The sequence below is a fragment of the Salmo salar genome, unplaced genomic scaffold (assembly GCF_905237065.1).
Source record: "Salmo salar unplaced genomic scaffold, Ssal_v3.1, whole genome shotgun sequence".
NCBI lineage: Eukaryota > Metazoa > Chordata > Actinopteri > Salmoniformes > Salmonidae > Salmo > Salmo salar.
This window is the reverse complement of record NW_025547878.1, coordinates 13,091-37,579: the sequence shown is the minus strand read 5'-3', so window position 1 is coordinate 37,579 and position 24,489 is coordinate 13,091. Positions and strand designations below refer to the sequence as shown.

Genomic DNA, 24,489 nt, shown 5'->3' with positions numbered 1-24,489 from the left:
TGAAGAAGTCTAATGAAGGGTATTGTTTTCTACCACTCTGAAGTGATACCGTACTGAAGAAGTCTAATGAAGGGTATTGTTTTCTACCACTCTGAAGTGATACCGTACTGAAGAAGTCTAATGAAGGGTATTGTTTTCTACCACTCTGAAGTGATACCGTACTGAAGAAGTCTAATGAAGGGTATTGTTTTCTACCACTCTGAAGTGATACCGTACTGAAGAAGTCTAATGAAGGGTATTGTTTTCTACCACTCTGAAGTGATACCGTACTGAAGAAGTCTAATGAAGGGTATTGTTTTCTACCACTCTGAAGTGATACCGTACTGAAGAAGTCTAATGAAGGGTATTGTTTTCTACCACTCTGAAGTGATACCGTACTGAAGAAGTCTAATGAAGGGTATTGTTTTCTACCACTCTGAAGTGATACCGGTACTGAAGAAGTCTAATGAAGGGTATTGTTTTCTACCACTCTGAAGTGATACCGTAGTGAAGAAGTCTAATGAAGGGTATTGTTTTCTACCACTCTGAAGTGATACCGTACTGAAGAAGTCTAATGAAGGGTATTGTTTTCTACCACTCTGAAGTGATACCATACTGAAGAAGTCTAATGAAGGGTATTGTTTTCTACCACTCTGAAGTGATACCATACTGAAGAAGTCTAATGAAGGGTATTGTTTTCTACCACTCTGAAGTGATACCGTACTGAAGAAGTCTAATGAAGGGTATTGTTTTCTACCACTCTGAAGTGATACCGTACTGTACTCCATCGGTTTCCTGTTTTTTTCCTCTGTGAGTTATTGTCAGTCCCATAAAGTGGAGAAGGCTGTTTTGTAAGAGGATGCAAAATGCACTCTGCCTATCTGCTGTAATAGAAAACCCCATCAGTCCACACACGGTTAGAAATCCAGAGATGAAAAACAGGGATATCTCAAATGGAAAAAGCAAGCAAACAAATGAACCGCTGCGTATTGCAGTAGAGAGGAGCGAGGAGGAACGGAGGGGATGTCAGTGACACTTGCCGTTCGTATTAAAAACACAGCTAGTGCGCTGGATGAAATAGGCTAATACATCATGTTGGCACTCGAATTATAACACAATTGATCAGAGGACCCATCTGACCCGCGGGACAGAGAGTGTGTGTGTGTGTCTCCTCTCCACTTCTCCTATCTCTCCTCTCTACTTCTTATTCTCCTCTCTTCACCGTCTCCTCCGTCCCTGTCCTGAATATCATCATCAAGGCCATGGGGTTCATCCCTTAAACTACCCTCCCTATTCATAGACACTCTCAGACAGACAGACAGACAGACAGACAGACAGATCCACAGCAGAGATACTGTCCCCATGACGCTGGTCAGACTGTGAATAAACGCTGTTTGATTAATGGGCTTCGTCCCAAATGAGCACCCTGTTCCCTATGTAGAGCCTCATTGGCTCTGGTCAAAAGCAGTGCACTATATAGGGAATAGGGTACTGTTTCAGATGCATCCCAGGCCTTGTGGATGCAGTGGTTGTTGGTAGACTGTTGAACTTTTTGTTGTTCGGGCAAAACATTTTTTGTTCAGGCAATTGGTGGTTTGAAAAATGGTCTTGTAATTGTCTTTAGCTGAGAAGGAGGTTGATATGCTGTCTGTGTGTTGGGTTAAGTATGTCTCTAAACCCACAACAGTAGTCCTGGGTAGTGTCCCAAATGGCACCCTATTCCCTATATAGTGTAATGGGCTCTGGTCAAAAGTAGTGCACGATATAGGGCATAGGGTGCCATTTGGAACTGAACCCTGGATCCAACCGTGCAACACAGGCAGGCAGGCAGCTAGGCTTTGACAGTCTCTGACATATATAAACACAACCAGACCCAGTGAACTGGAGAAAATAGTTTCACTCCAAGAAGCCATTAAAACGACCGTATAAGAGTATTACACACGTCACAGACCGGCCAAATGGATTCTGTTTCTGACGCACAAATATCAACTCTGTCTAACTTCAGATTAGCCTCACCTTGTTACTGTGGGAGCTGAGATGTACTTTTCACTGGAAATGTTATGCTTGAATCTCAAATTGCACCCTATTCCCTATGTACGTGCATTACTTTTGACCAGGGCCCATTAGGTAGTGGTCAAAAGTAGGGCACTATTTAGGGAATAGGGTAACATTTGGGATGCGGCCATTATGATTGCAATTCTCTCACCTGACAGACTTACGGTTGTAACTCAGCTTTGTACCCCTGAACAGCAGAGGAGCCTGTCTGGGAAACCTGTGATTTATTGTGAATTGCTACAATACATTGTGACAAGGAGAAAGTTGATAGTTGCGTATGGCAGGTAAATCTTGAAGTCATTTATGAGATACCCTACCGGTCAAAAGTTTTAGAACACCTACTCATTCAAGGGTTTTTCTTTATTTTTTACTATTTTCTACATTGTAGATTAATAGTGAAGACATCAAAACTATGAAACAACACATATGGAATCATGTAGTAACCAAAAAAGTGTTAAACAAATCAAAATATATTTTATATTTGTCACGTCCTGACCAGTAGAGGGTGTAGTTCGGTCAGGACGTGGCAGAAGGGAGTGTGTGTTTTTTATTGTTTCATTGATTTTGGCCGTGTGACTTCCAATCAAGCACAGCTGTAGAGGGTTGTGGTTGATTGGGAGTCACACATAAGGAGTATGTTTTTCCTTTGGGTTTTGTGGGTAATTGTTTCTTGTTTAGTGTGGTTGCACCTGACAGGACTGTTGGCTGTCAGTTTCCTTGTTTTTGTTTTTGTATAGTGTTCTTTCCAATTAAATTGAAGGATGAATACTAACTCTGCTGCATTTTGGTCCTTTCCTGAAGACAGCCCTTACAATATTTCAGATTCTTCAAATAGCCATCCTTTGCCTTGATGACAGCTTTGCACACTCTTGGCATTCTTTCAACCAGCTTCATTAGGTACTCACCTGGAATGCATTTCAATTAACAGGTGTGCTTTCTTAAAAGACAATTTGTGGAATTTATTTCCTTCTTAATGCGTCTGAGCCAATCAGTTGTGTTGTGACAAAATAGGGGGGTATACAGAAGATAGCCCTATTTGGTAAAAGACCAAGTCCATATTATGGCAATAAAAGCTCAAATAAGCAAAGAGAAACGACAATCCGTTACTTTAAGACATGAAGGTCAGTCAGTACGGAAAATGTCAAGAACTTTGAAAGTTTCTTCAAATGCAGTCACAAAAACCATCAAGCGATATGATGAAACTTTCTCTCATGAGGACCGCCACAGGAATGGAAGACCCAGAGTTACCTCTGCTGCAGAGGATAAGTTCATTAGAGTTACCAGCCTCAGAAATTGCAGCCCAAATAAATACTTCATAGAGTTCAGTAACAGACACATCTCAACATCAATTGTTCAGAGAAGACTGCGTGAATCAGGCCTTCATGGTCAATTTGCTGCAAGGAAACCACTACTAAAGGACACCAATAAGAAAACTTGCTTGGGCCAAGAAACACGAACAATGGACGTTAGACCGGTGGAAATCTGTCCTTTGGTCTGGAGTCCAAATTTGAGATTTTTGGTTCCAAGCGTCATGTCTCTGTAAGACACAATGTGGGTGAACGGATGATCTCTGCGTGTATTTCCCACCGTAAAGCATGGAGGAGGAGGTGTTATGGTGTGGGGGTGCTTTGCTGGTGACACTGTCTGTGATTTCTTTAGAGGTCAAGGCAAACTTAACCAGCATGGCTACCACAGCATTCTGCAGCGATACACCATCCCATCTGGTTTGGGCTTAGTGGGACTATCATTTGTTTTTCAACAGGACAATGACCCAACACACCTCCAGGCTGTGTAAGGGCTATTTGACCATGAAGGAGGGTGATGGAGTGCTGCATCAGATGACCTGGCCTCTACAATCACCCGACCTCAACCAAATTGAGATGGTTTGGGATGAGTCGGACCGCAAAGTGAAGGAAAAGCAGCCAACAAGTGCTCAGCATATGTGGGAACTCCAATAAGACTGTTGGAAACGCATTCCAGGTGAAGCTGGTTGAGAAAATGCCAAGAGTGTGCAAAGCTGTCATCAAGGCAAAGGGTGGCTACTTTGAAGAATATCAAATATATTTTGATTTGTTTAACACTTTTTTGGTTCCTACACGATTCAACATGTGTTATCTCATAGTTTTGATGTCTTCACCCTTGAATGAGTAGGTGTTCTAAAACTTTTGACCGGTAGTGTATTTCTTGAGAAACAATTTCTTGATCAATGGTCTAAGGTGACTCAACCCAGAGATTTCACTCAAAATGGACAGTAAAGGTCAAAATGGACCTTTACTGTTTATTACGGGCAATAGTTCTCATTGGTTGGCCCTGCTCACAACCAATTGATAAGGTTGTGACTAGATGGAGTACACCTATGGACGGGTTTACCATTGAACTACCGCCAGAGTTTGGACTTTGAAGCCAGAGAATGGGTCAGAGTTGGATTCACTGTTAGTTTTATAACACTGAGTTAATACAATGGACTACAATTTATTTTGATGAAAGTGCTGATGATTTGATACGCCTGCTATATTGTCCAATGACTGAATGTTTATTTTGATGAAAGTGCTGAGGACTTGATACGCCTGCTATATTGTCCAATGACTGAATGTTTATTTTGATGAAAGTGCTGAGGACTTGATACGCCTGCTATATTGTCCAATGACTGACTGTTAGGAGACAGCATTTACTCTCTGGATGATAGTTATACCACATCCAAGGACCCGTTATAGGACCCTTATACAGTATGCTTGCATGACATTGGCTTATAGATGATTTATGAAGCATGTATGTAGGCTTTGTATAAAATATACTTTATTTAAAGTGTGTCTGATAATACTGTGGTTAGTGTCAGTATGTTTAAAACATGGTGTTCCATCTCCTCTCCCCACAGACTGATAATACTGTGGTTAGTGTCAGTATGTTTAAAACATGGTGTTCCATCTCCTCTCCCCACAGACTGATAATACTGTGGTTAGTGTCAGTATGTTTAAAACATGGTGTTCCATCTCCTCTCCCCACAGACTGATAATACTGTGGTTAGTGTCAGTATGTTTAAAACATGGTGTTCCATCTCCTCTCCCCACAGACTGATAATACTGTGGTTAGTGTCAGTATGTTTAAAACATGGTGTTCCATCTCCTCTCCCCACAGACTGATAATACTGTGGTTAGTGTCAGTATGTTTAAAACATGGTGTTCCATCTCGTCTCCCCACAGACTGATAATACTGTGGTTAGTGTCAGTATGTTTAAAACATGGTGTTCCATCTCCTCTCCCCACAGACTGATAATACTGTGGTTAGTGTCAGTATGTTTAAAACATGGTGTTCCATCTCCTCTCCCCACAGACTGATAATACTGTGGTTAGTGTCAGTATGTTTAAAACATGGTGTTCCATCTCGTCTCCCCACAGACTGATAATACTGTGGTTAGTGTCAGTATGTTTAAAACATGGTGTTCCATCTCCTCTCCCCACAGACTGATAATACTGTGGTTAGTGTCAGTATGTTTAAAACATGGTGTTCCATCTCCTCTCCCCACAGACTGATAATACTGTGGTTAGTGTCAGTATGTTTAAAACATGGTGTTCCATCTCCTCTCCCCACAGACTGATAATACTGTGGTTAGTGTCAGTATGTTTAAAACATGGTGTTCCATCTCCTCTCCCCACAGACTGATAATACTGTGGTTAGTGTCAGTATGTTTAAAACTTGGTGTTCCATCTCCTCTCCCCACAGACTGATAATACTGTGGTTAGTGTCAGTATGTTTAAAACATGGTGTTCCATCTCGTCTTCCCACAGCTCCACATGGCGATCAGTAAGACCACAGCCAGGGTGGTGGTTGACTGTAAGGTAGTGGGAGGAAAGCCCATCAACGCGGCTGGCAACATCAGTATAGACGGGGTGGAGGTACTGGGACGCATGGTACGATCCAGAGGGAAGAGGGACAACTCAGCTCCGGTAAGAATGATGGAGGAATCTACCACACATTGTGCAGTTTACACAGTATCACCATAAGGTGTTAATGTTTGTGTTTTTACAAAGGTTGAAAAGCATGAAACGTTAAGACAAGAAACAAGCATAGTTTACAGGTGTTTCTTTTCATTTAAACTACTCCTAACCCTAAACCTAACTAGACATCTTCAACACACCTGCAAGACAAGCAACCTCTAGATGTACAAGACATTTCACTTTCAAAGCATGACATGGGGTATTTCTCAATATGCATACTACCGTGTTTCACACGCTCATGCTGCGAGTGCATTCTCAGAGGATCTTCATTACTTCATAACTATCAGCTAGCTACAGTTGAAGTGGGAAGGTTACATACACCTTAGCCAAATACATTTCAACTCACTTTTTCACAATTCCTGACGTTTAATCCCAGTACAAATTCCCTGTCTTAGGTCAGTTAGGATCCCCACTTTATTTTAAAAATGCAAAATGTCAGAATAATAGTAGAGAGAATGATTTATTTCAGCTTTTATTTATTTCATCTCATTCCCAGTGGGTCAGAAGCTTACATACACTCAGTATTTGGAAGCATTGCCTTTAAATTGTTTAACTTGGGTCAATTGTTTCTGGTAACCTTCCACAAGCTTCCTACAATAATTTTGGTAAATTTTGGCCCATTCCTCCTGACAGAGCTGGTGTAACTGAGTCTGGTTTGTAGGCCTCCTTGCTCGCACACACTTTTTCAGTTCTGCCCACCAATGTTCTATAGGATTGATGTCAGGGCTTTGTGATGGCCACTCCAATACCTTGACTTTGTTGTCCTTAAGCCATTTTGCCACAACTTTGGAAGTATGCTTGGGGTCATTGTACATTTGGAAGACCCATTTGCACCCAAGCTTTAACTTCCTGACTGATGTCTAGAGATGTTGCTTCAATATATCCACATAATTTTCCTGCCTCATGATGCCATCTATTTTGTGAAGTGCACCAGTCCCTCCTGCAGCAAAGCACCCCCCACAACATGATGCTGCCACCCCCGTGCTTCACGGTTGGGATGGTGTTCTTTGTCTTGCAAGCCTCCTCCATTTCCATAAAGGGGGATGGTCATTATGGCCAAACAGTTCTATTTTTGTTTCATCAGACCAGAGGACATTTCTCCAAAAAGTACGATCTTTGTCCCCATGTGCAGTTGCAAACCGTAGTCTGGCTTTTTTATGGCGGTTTTGGAGCAGTGGCTTCTTCCTTGCTGAGCGGCCTTTCAGGTTATGTTGATATAGGACTCGTTTTACTGTGGATATAGATACTTTTGTACCTGTTTCCTCCAGCATCTTCACAAGGTCCTTTGCTGTAGTTCTGGGGTTGATTTGCACTTTTCGCACCAAAGTACGTTCATCTCCAGGAGACAGAATGCTTCTCCTTCTTGAGCGGTATGATGGCTGCGTGGTCCCATGGTGTTTATACTTGCGTACTATTGTTTGTACAGATGAACGTGGTACCTTCAGGCGTTTGGAAATTGCTCCCAAGGATGAACCAGACTTGTGGAGGTCTACAATGTTTTTTCTGAGGTCTTGTCTGATTTCTTTTGATTTTCCCATGATGTCAAGCAAAGAGGCACTGAGTTTGAAGGTAGGCCTTGAAATACATCCACAGGTACACCTCCAGTTGACACAAATGATGTCAATTGGCCTATCAGAAGCTTTTAAAGCCATAACATCATTTTCTGGAATTTTCCAAGCTGTTTAAAAGCACAGCCAACTTAGTGTATGTAAACTTCTGACCCACTGGAATTGTGATACAGTAAATTATAAGTGACATAATCTGTCTGTAAACAATTGTTGGAAAAATTACTTGTGTCATGCACAAAGTAGATGTCCTAACCGACTTGCTAAAACTATAGTTTGTTAACAAGAAATTTATGGAGTGGTTGAAAAACGAGTTTTAATGACTCCAACCTAAGTGTATGTAAACTTCCGACTTCAACTGTATATGTGAAGCGTAATAATATAGCTAACCAGATAGTTTAACAGGCAAAAATGACTTAAAATAATGTTATGCAAGGTAGATGTCAATTCTTCGTGGCTAGCTAACAGCAGTTAGCCCTATCGATTTACTGTGGGCTTGCAATCTACGCACACTTCAGTGTGTATTGTAGGCAGGTATACATGCCAAAATGAACACACCATGTATGTATTATTAACGTATCAAGATAACATATTGTAGTCAGGCTACATGTGAGATGTGAATGGGCAACATTTCATTCCGAAGTTGAAGTTTATTTTCTCTCACTCAAATAATGGCCGCCGTTGATTTCAAGAAATGTCCGTAATTTTTTTACCTGGTTGCGTCATATTTCTGTGCCTACTTTCCATTGAAGCTTGCATCAATGATTTAAAATATGTACAGAGTACTGCATTCCAGAAGCTTCATTTCACATACTTTGAATTCAACCCATACTCTGACTCTCCCATGCTCCAATTTGCTCGGAGCACGGGGTGTGTGCTCGAGCACGGTAGTATTCATTTTGAGAAACACAGAGTACTGTCTGTCAGTCTCTGCATCATTCTCTGAGCTGGCTGTCCTATAGACCTACAGCTTTCAGTCACACACCATACATCCTTTATATTACCAGAACAACACCCTACAGCCTGTATAGACCCACAACAACATCCTACAGCCTCTATAATACCACCACAACACCCTACAGCCTCTATAGATCCACAACAACACCCTACAGGCTCTATAATACCACCACAACACCCTACAGCCTCTATAGACCCACAACAACATCCTACAGCCTCTATAATACCACCACAACACCCTACAGCCTCTATAGACCCACAACAACATCCTACAGACTCTATAACACCACCACAACACCATGCAGGCTCTATAACACCACAACAACACCATGCATCCTCTATAATACCACAACAACACCGTGCAGCCTCTATAACCCCACAACAACACCCTACACCCTCTATAACAACACCCTACAGCCTCTATAACAGCACCACAACACCTACAGCCTCTATAACAACACCCTACAGTCTCTATAACAATACCCTACAGCCTCTATAACACCACCACAACACCGTACAGCCTCTATAACACCATAACAACACCCTACAATCTCTATAACAACACCCCACAGCCTCTATAACACCACAACAACACGCTAGAGCCTCTATAACACCACCACAACACCATATAACCTCTATAACACCACCACAACACCCTACAGACTCTATAACACCACAACACCCTACAGTCTCTATAGTCCCACAACAACACCCTACAGCCTCTATAACACCACAACAACACCCTACAGTCTCTATAGTCCCACAACAACACCCTACAGCCTCTATAACACCACAACAACACCCTACAGTCTCTATAGTCCCACAACAACACCCTACAGACTCTATAACACCACAACAACACCCTACAGCCTCTATAACACCACAACAACACCCTACAGTCTCTATAGTCCCACAACAACACCCTACAGCCTCTATAACACCACAACAACACCCTACAGTCTCTATAGTCCCACAACAACACTCTACAGCCTCTATAACACCCTACATCCTCCATAACAACACCATACATCTCTATAACACCACCGCAACATCCTGCAGCCTTTATAGTCCCACAACAACACCCTACAGCCTCTATAATACCAAGGCTCCCAACAGCCTCTATAACACCACCACAACACCCTGTAGCCTCTATAACACCACCACAACACTCTACATCCTCCATAACAACACCATACAGCCTCTATAACACCACCACAACACCCTACAGCCTCTATAACACCACCACAACACCCTACAGCCTCTATAACACCACCACAACACTCTACATCCTCCATAACAACACCATACAGCCTCTATAACACCACCACAACACCATACAGCCTCTATAACACCACAACACCCTGTAGCCTCTATAACACCACCACAACACTCTACATCCTCCATAACAACACCATACAGCCTCTATAACACCACCACAACACCATACAGCCTCTATAACACCACCACAACACCATACAGCCTCTATAACACCACCACAACACCCTACAGTCTCTATAACACCACCACAACACCCTACAGCCTCTATAATACCACCACAACACCCTACAGTCTCTATAACACCACAACAACACCCTACAGCCTCTATAATACCACCACAACACCCTACATTCTCTATAACACCACCACAACACCATACAGCCTCTATAACACCACCACAACACCCTACAGCCTCTATAATACCACCACAACACCCTACATTCTCTATAACACCACCACAACACCATACAGCCTCTATAACACCACCACAACATCCTACAGCCTCTATAACACCACCACAACACCCTACAGCCTCTATAATACCACCACAACACCCTACAGTCTCTATAACACCACAACAACACCCTACAGCCTCTATAATACCACAACAACACCCTACAGCCTCTATAACACCACCACAATACCCTATAACACCACCACAACACCCTACAGTCTCTATAACACCACCACAACATCCTACAGCCTCTATAACACCACCACAACACCCTATAACACCACCACAACACCCTACAGCCTCTATAACACCACCACAACATTCTACCGCCTCTATAACACCACAACACCCTACAGCCTCTATAACACCACAACAACACCCTACAGTCTCTATAACACCACAACAACACCCTACAGTCTCTATAACACCACCACAACACCCTACAGCCTCTATAATACCACCACAACACCCTACAGTCTCTACAACACCACCACAACATCCTACAGCCTCTATAACACCACCACAACACCCTACAGCCTCTATAACACCACCACAACACCCTACAGCCTCTATAATACCATCACAACACCCTACAGCCTCTATAACACCACCACAACATCCTACAGCCTCTATAACACCACCACAACACCCTACAGTCTCTACAACACCACCACAACACCCTACAGCCTCTATAACACCACAACAACACCCTACAGTCTCTATAACACCATACATCCTCTATGTGACCCAAGATGTCAGGACAGGAAATAAGATGAGGAGCAGTCTTTGTTAGATGCATAATAGTTGTGATGATTTCTGTGCAGCTCTGAGGGTAGATGAATGGACTGCTTTGCAACTATGTGAGACTGTATTATTTTATTATTTCTGGAGACAGTCTGATGAAAAGAAATTGCTTTGTACAGCATTTTGAGGGAATTGGTGGAAAGAAAGAAATGTCCCCCGAGATGTTTTACAATTAATTCTGACTTTATTGTCCTTTAAAGTGGTGAGGCTTTCATATTTCCTCAGCAGTTTCATCTTATCAATGTGTAATCTCATAAGAAATACATTTAATTTATTTTAACCTAGTGTTTAAAGTGATTCACTCTCAGTGAAAGTTCATTCCCACTGGGCACAGACGTCAATTCAACGTCTATTCCACATTGGTTCAACGTAATTTCATTGAAATGACATGGAAACAATGTTGATTCAGCCAGTGTGTGCCCAGTGGGTTGTGTGTATGTACATTTAGGTCATTCAGTTCACCATCATTGAGCAGACAGAGTCACCATTAAACAGCCTGTTGATCAGACAGAGTCACCATCAAACAGCCTGTTGATCAGACAGAGTCACCATCAAACAGCCTGTTGATCAGACAGTCACCATTAAACAGCCTGTTGATCAGACAGAGTCACCATTAAACAGCCTGTTGATCAGACAGAGTCACCATTAAACAGCCTGTTGATCAGACAGAGTCACCATCAAACAGCCTGTTGATCAGACAGTCACCATCAAACAGCCTGTTGATCAGACAGTCACCATCAAACAGCCTGTTGATCAGACAGTCACCATTAAACAGCCTGTTGATCAGACAGAGTCACCATCAAACAGCCTGTTGATCAGACAGAGTCACCATCAAACAGCCTGTTGAGCAGACAGAGTCACCATTAAACAGCCTGTTGATCAGACAGAGTCACCATCAAACCTCACAACCCATATTTGGATATTTCTCTGAAGCATGTAGAACACGATGTAGAACACGGTGTAGACCACGGTGTAGAACATAGAGCATGGTGTAGACCACGGTGTACAACGTAGACCACGGTGTACAACATAGAACATGGTTTAGAACATGGTTTAGAACATTGTGTAGACCACAGTGTAGACCACAGTGTAGAACATGGTGTAGAACATGGTGTAGAACATGGTGTAGAACATTGTGTAGAACATTGTGTAGACCACAGTGTAGAACATGGTTTAGAACATTGTGTAGACTACGGTGTAGACCACGGTGTAGAACTTGGTGTATAACATTGTGCAGACCACGATGTAGACCACAGTGTAGAACATGGTGCAGAACATGGTGTAGAACATTGTGTAGAACATGGTGTAGAACATTGTGTAGACCACAGTGTAGAACATGGTTTATAACATTGTGTAGAACATGGTGTAGAACATGGTGTAGAACATTGTGTAGACCACAGTGTAGAACATTGTTTATAACATGGTGTAGAACATGGTGTAGAACATTGTGTAGACCACAGTGTAGAACATGGTTTATAACATGGTGTAGAACATGGTGTAGAACATTGTGTAGACCACAGTGTAGAACATGGTTTATAATATTGTGTAGATCACGGTGTAGATCACGGTGTAGAACACGGTGTAGAACACGGTGTAGAACATGGTGTAGAACATGGTGTAGACCACGGTGTAGAACATTGTGTAGACCACGGTGTAGACCACAGGGTAGAACGTAGTGTAAAACACAGTGTAGAACACGGTGTAGACCACAGGGTAGAAGTAGTGTAGAAATCTGTATACCGTAAGTGTGTTGCAATGTCATGCCAATATGAACTCTTTCTCTGTGTATTTGTTCTCTGTGTGTGTATAGTTCCAGATCCAGATGTTTGACATTATCTGCAGCACGTCCTGGGCCAGTCGAGACAAGTGCTGTGAGCTCCCTGGACTGGTAAGAACAACTGCCTTTTAACCAACCATTCAAATGACCAACAGACCAACAACCAACAACCAACAGACCAACAGACCAATAACCAACAGAACAATAACCAACAGACCAAAAACCAACAGACCAAAAACCAACAGACCAATAACCAACAGACCAATAACCAACAGACCAATAACCAACAGACCAATAACCAACAGACCAATAACCAACAGACCAAAAGACCAAAAACCAACAGACCAACAGACCAACAACCAATAACCAACAGACCAATAACCAACAGACCAACAACCAACAGACCAATAACCAACAGACCAACAACCAACAGACCAACAGACCAACAGACCAACAACCAACAGACCAACAACCAACAGACCAATAACCAACAGACCAACAACCAACAGACCAATAACCAACAACCAATAACCAACAGACCAACAACCAACAGACCAACAACCAACAGACCAACAGACCAACAACCAACAGACCAACAGACCAACAACCAACAACCAATAACCAACAGACCAATAACCAACAGACCAACAGACCAACAGACCAACAACCAACAGACCAACAACCAACAGACCAACAGACCAACAACCAACAACCAATAACCAACAGACCAACAACCAACAGACCAATAACCAACAGACCAATAACCAACAGACCAATAACCAACAGACCAATAACCAACAGATCAATAACCAACAGACCAATAACCAACAATCAACAGACCAACAGACCAATAACCAACAGACCAATAACCAACAGACCAACAGACCAATAACCAACAGACCAATAACCAACAGACCAACAACCAACAGACCAATAACCAACAGACCAATAACCAACAGACCAACAGACCAATAACCAACAGACCAACAACCAACAGACCAACAACCAACAGACCAACAACCAACAGACCAACAGACCAATAACCAACAGACCAATAACCAACAATCAACAGACCAACAGACCAATAACCAACAGACCAATAACCAACAGACCAATAACCAACAGACCAATAACCAACAGACCAACAACCAATAACCAACAGACCAATAACCAACAGACCAATAACCAACAACCAACAGACCAATAACCAACAGGCCAATAACCAACAGACAATAACCAACAGACCAACAGACCAACAACCAACAGACCAATAACCAACAGACCAACAACCATCAGACCAACAACCATCAGACCAATAACCAACAGACCAACAACCAACAGACCAACAACCATCAGACCAACAACCAACAGACCGACCAACCATTTAAACGACCAACCATTTAAACGACCAACAGACCAACAACCAACAGACCAACAACCAATAACCAACAGACCAACAACCAACAGACCAACAGACCAATAACCAACAGACCAACAGACCAACAGACCAACAACCAATAACCAACAGACCAATAACCAACAGACCAACAACCAACAGACCAACAACCAACAGACCAACAACCAATAACCAACAGACCAATAACCAACAGACCAACAACCAACAGACCAATAACCAACAATCAACAGACCAACAGACCAACAACCAACAGACCAAAAACCAACAGACCAACAGACCAACAGACCAACAACCAACAGACCAATAACCAACAGACCAACAGACCAACAACCAACAACCAACAGACCAATAACCAACAGACCAATAACCAACAATCAACAGACCAAGAGACCAATAACCAACAGACCAATAACCAACAGACCAATAACCAACAATCAACAGACCAAGAGACCAATAACCAACAGACCAATAACCAACAGACCAACAACCAACAGACCAATAACCAACAATCAACAGACCAACAGACCAACAACCAACAGACCAAAAACCAACAGACCAACAGACCAACAGACCAATAACCAACAGACCAATAACCAACAGACCAACAGACCAACAACCAACAACCAACAGACCAATAACCAACAGACCAATAACCAACAATCAACAGACCAAGAGACCAATAACCAACAGACCAATAACCAACAGACCAACAGACCAACAACCAACAGACCAATAACCAACAGACCAATAACCAACAGACCAACAGACCAATAACCAACAGACCAACAGACCAACAACCAACAGACCAACAACCAACAGACCAACAGACCAACAGACCAATAACCAACAGACCAACAACCAGCAGACCAACAACCAACAGACCAACAACCAACAGACCAATAACCAACAGACCAACAACCAACAATCAACAGACCAACAGACCAATAACCAACAGACCAACAGACCAATAACCAACAGACCAACAGACCAACAACCAACAGACCAACAACCAACAGACCAACAGACCAATAACCAACAGACCAATAACCAACAATCAACAGACCAACAGACCAATAACAAACAGACCAATAACCAACAGACCAACAGACCGATAACCAACAGACCAACAACCAATAACCAACAGACCAACAGACCAACAACCAACAGACCAACAACCAACAGACCAACAACCAACAGACCAACAACCAACAACCAATAACCAACAGACCAACAACCAACAGACCAATAACCAACAGGCCAATAACCAACAGACAATAACCAACAGACTAACAGACCAACAACCAACAGACCAACAACCAACAATCAACAGACCAACAGACCAATAACCAACAGACCAACAGACCAATAACCAACAGACCAACAGACCAACAACCAACAGACCAACAACCAACAGACCAACAGACCAATAACCAACAGACCAATAACCAACAATCAACAGACCAACAGACCAATAACCAACAGACCAATAACCAACAGACCAACAGACCAATAACCAACAGACCAACAACCAATAACCAACAGACCAACAGACCAATAACCAACAGACCAATAACCAACAGACCAACAACCAACAGACCAACAACCAACAACCAATAACCAACAGACCAACAACCAACAGGCCAATAACCAACAGGCCAATAACCAACAGACAATAACCAACAGACCAACAACCATCAGACCAATAACCAACAGACCAACAACCAACAGACCAACAACCAACAACCAATAACCAACAGACCAACAACCAACAGACCAATAACCAACAGGCCAATAACCAACAGACAATAACCATCAGACCAATAACCAACAGACCAACAACCAACAGACCAACAACCAACAACCAATAACCAACAGACCAACAACCAACAGGCCAATAACCAACAGGCCAATAACCAACAGACAATAACCAACAGACCAACAACCATCAGACCAATAACCAACAGACCAACAACCAACAGACCAACAACCAACAACCAATAACCAACAGACCAACAACCAACAGACCAATAACCAACAGGCCAATAACCAACAGACAATAACCATCAGACCAATAACCAACAGACCAACAACCAACAGACCAACAACCAACAGACCAACAACCAACAGACCAACAACCATCAGACCAACAACCAACAGACCAACAACCAATAACCAACAGACCAATAACCAACAGACCAACAGACCAACAGACCAACAGACCAACAACCAATAACCAACAGACCAATAACCAACAGACCAACAACCAACAGACCAATAACCAACAGACCAATAACCAACAGACCAACAACCAACAGACCAACAGACCAATAACCAATAACCAACAGACCAATAACCAACAGACCAATAACCAACAGACCAATAACCAACAGACCAACAACCAACAGACCAACAGACCAATAACCAATAACCAACAGACCAATAACCAACAGACCAATAACCAACAGACCAACAGACCAATAACCAACAGACCAACAGACCAATAACCAACAGATCAACAGACCAACAGACCAATAATCAACAGACCAACAGACAAAATAACCAACAGAACAACAGACCAATAACCAACAGATCAACAGACCAACAGACCAATAATCAACAGACCAATAACCAACAGACCAACAACCAACAGACCAACAGACCAACAGACCAACAACCAACAGACCAACAACCAACAGACCAACAACCAACAGACCAATAACCAACAGACCAATAACCAGTAGACCAACAGACCAACAGACCAATAACCAACAGAGCAACAGACCAATAACCAACAGACCAACAACCAACAGACCAACAACCAACAGACCAATAACCAACAGACCAATAACCAACAGACCAACAACCAATAACCAACAACCAACAGACCAACAACCAACAGACCAACAACCAACAGACCAATAACCAACAGACCAACAGACCAACAACCAATAACCAACAACCAACAGACCAACAACCAACAGACCAACAACCAATAACCAGCAGACCAACAGACCAACAACCAACAGACCAACAACCAACAGACCAACAACCAACAGACCAATAACCAGCAGACCAATAACCAACAGACCAATAACCAACAGATCAACAGACCAACAGACCAATAATCAACAGACCAACAGACAAAATAACCAACAGAACAACAGACCAATAACCAACAGATCAACAGACCAACAGACCAATAATCAACAGACCAATAACCAACAGACCAACAACCAACAGACCAACAGACCAACAGACCAACAACCAACAGACCAACAACCAACAGACCAACAACCAACAGACCAATAACCAACAGACCAATAACCAGTAGACCAACAGACCAACAGACCAATAACCAACAGAGCAACAGACCAATAACCAACAGACCAACAACCAACAGACCAACAACCAACAGACCAATAACCAACAGACCAATAACCAACAGACCAACAACCAATAACCAACAACCAACAGACCAACAACCAACAGACCAACAACCAACAGACCAATAACCAACAGACCGACAGACCAACAACCAATAACCAACAACCAACAGACCAACAACCAACAGACCAACAACCAATAACCAGCAGACCAACAGACCAACAACCAACAGACCAACAACCAACAGACCAACAACCAACAGACCAATAACCAGCAGACCAATAACCAACAGACCAACAACCAACAGACCAACAACCAATAACCAACAGACCAACAGACCAACAACCAACAGACCAACAACCAACAGACCAATAACCAACAGACCAATAACCAACAGACCAACAACCAACAGACCAATAACCAGCAGACCAACAACCAACAGACCAACAACCATCAGACCAACAACCAACAGACCAACAACCAACAGACCAACAACCATCAGACCAACAACCAACAGACCAACCAACCATTTAAATGACCAACCATTTAAACGACCAACCATTTAAATGACCAACCATTTAAACGACCAACAGACCAACAACCAACAGACCAACCAACCATTTAAACAACCAACCAACTAATCAACCAGACAACCGTTACACCAAACAACTAGTCTCGTGAGCCATGCTCGAAGTCTGACGCTGTATGAAAGTCTGTCGAGAAAGAAACCATCCATCCAACCCGCCAACTCTCATCCACTCCAAGAAGATGAATAACTGAGAGAGACTACCATCTAACCATCCATCCAACCCGCCAACTCTCATCCACTCCAAGAAGATGAATAACTGAGAGAGACTACCATCTAACCATCCATCCAACCCACCAACTCTCATCCACTCCAAGAAGATGAATAACTGAGAGAGACTACCATCTAACCATCCATCCAACCCGCCAACTCTCATCCACTCCAAGAAGATGAATAACTGAGAGAGACTACCATCTAACCATCCATCCAACCCACCAACTCTCATCCACTCCAAGATGATGAATAACTGAGAGAGACTACCATCTAACCATCCATCCAACCCGCCAACTCTCATCCACTCCAAGAAGATGAATAACTGAGAGAGACTACCATCTAACCATCCATCCAACCCACCAACTATATTCCACTCCAAGAAGATGAATAACTGAGAAAGACTACCATCTAACCATTCATCCAACCCGCCAACTATATTCCACTCCAAGAAGATGAATAACTGAGAGAGACTACCATCTAACCATCCATCCAACCCACCAACTAGACCAGACAGTATCATGAGACATGTCCAACACTGACCTAGCTAGACCAGACAGTATCATGAGAGACATGACCAGGACTGACCTAGCTAGACCAGACAGTATCATGAGAGACATGACCAGGACTGACCTAGCTAGACCAGGCAGTAACATGAGAGACATGACCAGGACTGACCTAGCTAGACCAGGCAGTAACATGAGAGACATGACCAGGACTGACCTAGCTAGACCAGACAGTAACATGAGAGACATGTCCAGGACTGACCTAGCTAGACCAGACAGTAACATGAGAGACATGTCCAGGTCTGACCTAGCTAGACCAGGCAGTAACATGAGAGACATGACCAGGACTGACCTAGCTAGACCAGACAGTAACATGAGACATGTCCAGGACTGACCTAGCTAGACCAGACAGTAACATGAGACATGTCCAGGACTGACCTAGCTAGACCAGACAGTATCATGAGACATGTCCAGGACTGACCTAGCTAGACCAGACAGTAACATGAGACATGTCCAGGACTGACCTAGCTAGACCAGACAGTAACATGAGAGACATGACCAGGACTGACCTAGCTAGACCAGACAGTAACATGAGAGACATGACCAGGACTGACCTAGCTAGACCAGACAGTAACATGAGAGACATGACCAGGACTGACCTAGCTAGACCAGGCAGTAACATGAGAGACATGACCAGGACTGACCTAGCTAGACCAGGCAGTAACATGAGAGACATGACCAGGACTGACCTAGCTAGACCAGACAGTAACATGAGAGACATGACCAGGACTGACCTAGCTAGACCAGACAGTAACATGAGAGACATGACCAGGACTGACCTAGCTAGACCAGACAGTAACATGAGAGACATGTCCAGGACTGACCTAGCTAGACCAGACAGTAACATGAGACATGTCCAGGACTGACCTAGCTAGACCAGACAGTAACATGGGAGACATGACCAGGACTGACCTAGCTAGACCAGACAGTAACATGAGAGACATGACCAGGACTGACCTAGCTAGACCAGGCAGTAACATGAGAGACATGACCAGGACTGACCTAGCTAGACCAGGCAGTAACATGAGAGACATGTCCAGGACTGACCTAGCTAGACCAGACAGTAACATGAGACATGTCCAGGACTGACCTAGCTAGACCAGACAGTAACATGAGAGACATGACCAGGACTGACCTAGCTAGACCAGACAGTAACATGAGAGACATGACCAGGACTGACCTAGCTATACCAGACAGTAACATGAGAGACATGACCAGGACTGACCTAGCTAGACCAGACAGTATCATGAGAGACATGACCAGGACTGACCTAGCTAGACCAGACAGTAACATGGGAGACATGACCAGGACTGACCTAGCTAGACCAGACAGTAACATGAGAGACATGACCAGGACTGACCTAGCTAGACCAGACAGTAACATGAGACATGTCCAACACTGACCTAGCTAGACCAGACAGTATCATGAGACATGTCCAGGACTGACCTAGCTAGACCAGACAGTAACATGAGAGACATGTCCAGGACTGACCTAGCTAGACCAGACAGTAACATGAGAGACATGACCAGGACTGACCTAGCTATACCAGGCAGTAACATGAGAGACATGACCAGGACTGACCTAGCTAGACCAGACAGTAACATGAGACATGTCCAGGACTGACCTAGCTAGACCAGACAGTAACATGAGACATGTCCAGGACTGACCTAGCTAGACGTGTTAGATGAACAAAATGTATTTTAATTAAACACGTTCGGCTTACTCATATGTCTATATCTCTATATATCTCTATATATCTCTATATCTCTCTCTCTCTCTCTCCCTCTCTCTCTCTCTCTCTCTCTCTCTCTCGCTCTCTCTCTCTCTCTCTCTCTCTCTCTCTCTCTCTCTCTCTCTCTCTCTCTCTCTCGCTCTCTCTCTCCAGTTCAATACAAGGGGCTTTATTGGCATGGGAAACATATGTTAACATTGCGAAAGCAAATGAAGTAGACATTATACATAAGTGAAATAAACAATAAAAATGAACAATAAACATTACACTCACAGAAGTTCCAAAAGAATAAAGACATTACAAATGTCATATTATATATACAGTTGAAGTTGGAAGTTTACATACACTTAGGTTGGAGTCATTAAAACTAGTTTTTCAACCACTCCACAAATTTCTTGTTAACAAACTATAGTTTTGGCAAGTCATTTAGGACATCTACTTTGTGCATGACACAAGTCATTTTTCAACAATTGTTTACAGACAGATTATGTCACTTATAATTCACTCTATCACAATTCCAGTGGGTCAGAAGTTTACATAAACTAAGTTGACTGTGCCTTTAAACAGCTTGGAAAATTCCAGAAAATGATGTCATGGCTTTAGAAGCTTCTGATAGGCTAATTGACATCATTTGAGTCAATTGGAGGTGTACCTGTGGATGTATTTCAAGGCCTACCTTCAAACTCAGTGCCTCTTTGCTTGACATCATGGGAAAATCAAAAGAAATCAGACAAGACCTCAGAAAAACAATTGTAGACCTCCACAAGTCTGGTTCATCCTTGGGAGCAATTTCCAAATGGCTGAAGGTACCACGTTCATCTATACAAACAATAGTACGCAAGTATAAACACCATGGGACCACACAGCCATCATACCGCTCAGGAAGGAGACGCATTCTGTCTCCTGGAGATGAACGTACTTTGGTGCGAAAAGTGCAAATCAATCCCAGAACAACAGCAAAAGATCTTGTAAAGATGCTGGAGGAAACAGGTACAAAAGTATCTATATCCACAGTAAAACGAGTCCTATATCAACATAACCTGAAAGGCCGCTCATCAAGGAAGAAGCCACTGCTCCAAAACCGCCATAAAAAACCAGACTACGGTTTGCAACTGCACATGGGGACAAAGATCGTACTTTTTGGAGAAATGTCCTCTGGTCTGATGAAACAAAAATAGAACTGTTTGGTCATAATGACCGTCGTTATGTTTGGAGGAAAAAGGGGAGGCTTGCAATCCGAAGAACACCATCCCAACCGTGAAGCACGGGGGTGGCAGCATCATGTTGTGGGGGTGCTTTGCTGCGGGAGGGACTGGTGCACTTCACAAAATAGATAGCATCATGAGGATGGAAAATTATGTGGATATATTGAAGCAACATCTCAAGACATCAGTCAGGAAGTTAAAGCTTGGTCACAAATGGGTCTTCCAAATGGACAATGACCCCAAGCATACTTCCAAAGTTGTGGCAAAATGGCTCAAGGACAACAAAGTCAAGGTATTGGAGTGGCCATCACAAAGCCCTAACCTCAATCCTATAGAAAATGTGTGGGCAGAACTGAAAAAGCGTGTGCGAGCAAGGAGGCCTACAAACCTGACTCAGTTACACCAGCTCTGTCAGGAGGAATGGGCCAATATTCACCCATTGTGGGAATATTATTGTGGGAAGCTTGTGGAAGGCTACCCGAAATGTTTGACCCAAGTTAAACAATTTAAAGGCAATGCTACCAAATATTTATTGAGTGTATGTAAACTTCTGACCCACTGGGAATGTGATGAAATAAATAAAAGCTGAAATAATTCTCTCTATTATTATTCTGACATTTCACATTCTTAAAATAAAGTGGTGATCTAACTGACCTAAGACAGGGAATTTTTACTGAGATTGAATGTCAGGAATTGTGAAAAACTGAGTTTAAATATATTTGGCTAAGGTGTATGTAAACTTCCGACTTCAACTGTATATACAGTGTTGTAACGATGTACAAATGTTTCAAGTACAAAAGGTATTTAGAATGGTGTTTGTTCTTCACTGGTTGACCTTTCCTTGTGGGAACAGGTCACAAATCTCTCTGTCTCTCTCTCTGTCCGTCTCTCTCTGTCTCTCTTTCTCTATCTCTCTCTCTCTCTCTGTCAAGACATCCTAATGACACTTTGTTAGTAACAACTCTACAAAACACTCCCAATACCCCATCGTAGGAGATACAGTCCTGTCCACCTCACTCCTCACAGACCGCTAGCCTGTATTTACTACCGGCCTTCCCGGCTCTTTCAAAGCACGTTTTATTATTGGAAAAGGATAGGACAATTATTTTTAATGATAACTGTGTTTCTAGCTAGCCGGGCCCAGGAGATAGATGTGATGTATGGTGCTGCTGCGAGGCCAGGAGAGAAGAAGAGAGAAGAAAGGTTATTTTTCTCCTGTTGACAGACCGATGGAACAGGGGAGATAGCAACCTGAGGCCTCACAGCACTCCAGCCACACACGTAACACTGGAGCACTGGACAGAAGGAACTAACTGATAGAGGAACCTGGAAATTGAAAAATGTCCAACCAAGACATTTAATCTCACCAGGAGAAATGCAAAACTGTTTCTTTCTTGAACATTTACATAATATCTCCAATTCTCACCAAGCTAAGCATTTACATAAGTATCTCCCATTTGAACCAGTTAGCCACCCATTCTGTGCCAATAGTTTTGTTTACTTTAATTCACAATGTTTTGTTCTGTCATGAATCACAAATAGGAAATTGAATTGAGTTGCTGTACGTTCATGTGTGGGTTTTTGAATTGCCTCTGTTTGTCTGTTGTTTTCTGTTGTTCTACAGAGGCTGGAGGAGGACTGTCCTGCCATGCCCCATGCCTGTAGCTGTTCTCAGGACAGTAAAGGACCTCCCGGACCCACAGGACCTCCCGTAAAGTCCTACTACTGCCTTTATTTACTGTCTCAGGGAATAGGGTGCCCTTTTAACACACCTTTTAACACCATACAAAATAATCCTAGACAGAAAACAACACTCAGAGACATCATTTCTCCAGAGAGCTGTCAAGCAGGCAGGAAAAGAGACTCCAGGGGCCGACAGAAGGAAATCCAAACCAGACATTCCAAACCAGATACCTGCCGCCCACCAAAAGTAATTTTGGTGAAACATTCCCGGTCTGGGGAGGGTCAATGTCACTTAGTACTGTGGACGTGTCTCCACCACAGGTGGACATTGTTAGGGGAAGGACCCCAACAGAGTGAGAGTCTTCATACATTCTGCTGAGGGGGCGGGAGAGAGAGGGAGAGAGAGAGGGATAGAGAGAGAGAGAAACCAAGAGAGAGACAGAAACCGAGAGAGAGAGAGAAACCGAGAGAGAGAGAAAGAGAGAGAGAGAGAGGGATAAACCGAGTTAGAGAGAGAGGATAGAGAGAGAGAATCCGAGAAAGAGAGAGAGAAAGAGAGAGAGAGAGGGATAAACCGAGTTAGAGAGAGAGGATAGAGAGAGAGAAACCAAGAGAAAGAGAGAGAGAGAGAGAGAGAGAGAGAGAGAGAGGGATAAACCGAGTTAGAGAGAGAGGATAGAGAGAGAGAAACCAAGAGAAAGAGAGAGAGAGAGAGAGAGAGAGGGATAAACCGAGTTAGAGAGAGAGGATAGAGTGAAACCAAGAGAGAGAGAGAAGAGAGAGAGAGAGAGAGAGAGAGAGAGAGAGAGAGAGAGAGAGAGAGAGAGGGATAAACCGAGTTA

At 43.0% G+C, this 24,489-nt stretch overlaps 1 protein-coding gene across 2 annotated transcripts; it reads left to right on the top strand.

Annotated features, from left to right (window-relative positions):
• The first annotated feature begins 5,816 nt into the window (after positions 1–5,816).
• LOC123732482 (collagen alpha-1(XIV) chain) lies at positions 5,817–24,102 on the top strand. Of its 2 annotated transcripts, none has more exons than XM_045711672.1 (3): positions 5,817–5,978; positions 12,898–12,975; positions 23,589–24,102. In XM_045711672.1, exons 1-3 carry the CDS (start codon positions 5,826–5,828, stop codon positions 24,024–24,026), a joined length of 669 nt encoding a protein of 222 aa, XP_045567628.1. In that variant the 5' UTR covers positions 5,817–5,825; the 3' UTR covers positions 24,027–24,102. The 2 variants fall into 2 exon arrangements, with proteins under 2 accessions (XP_045567628.1, XP_045567629.1); XM_045711673.1 differs by lacking the exon at positions 23,589–24,102 and adding an exon at positions 23,095–23,582.
• The last annotated feature ends 387 nt before the right edge of the window (positions 24,103–24,489 follow it).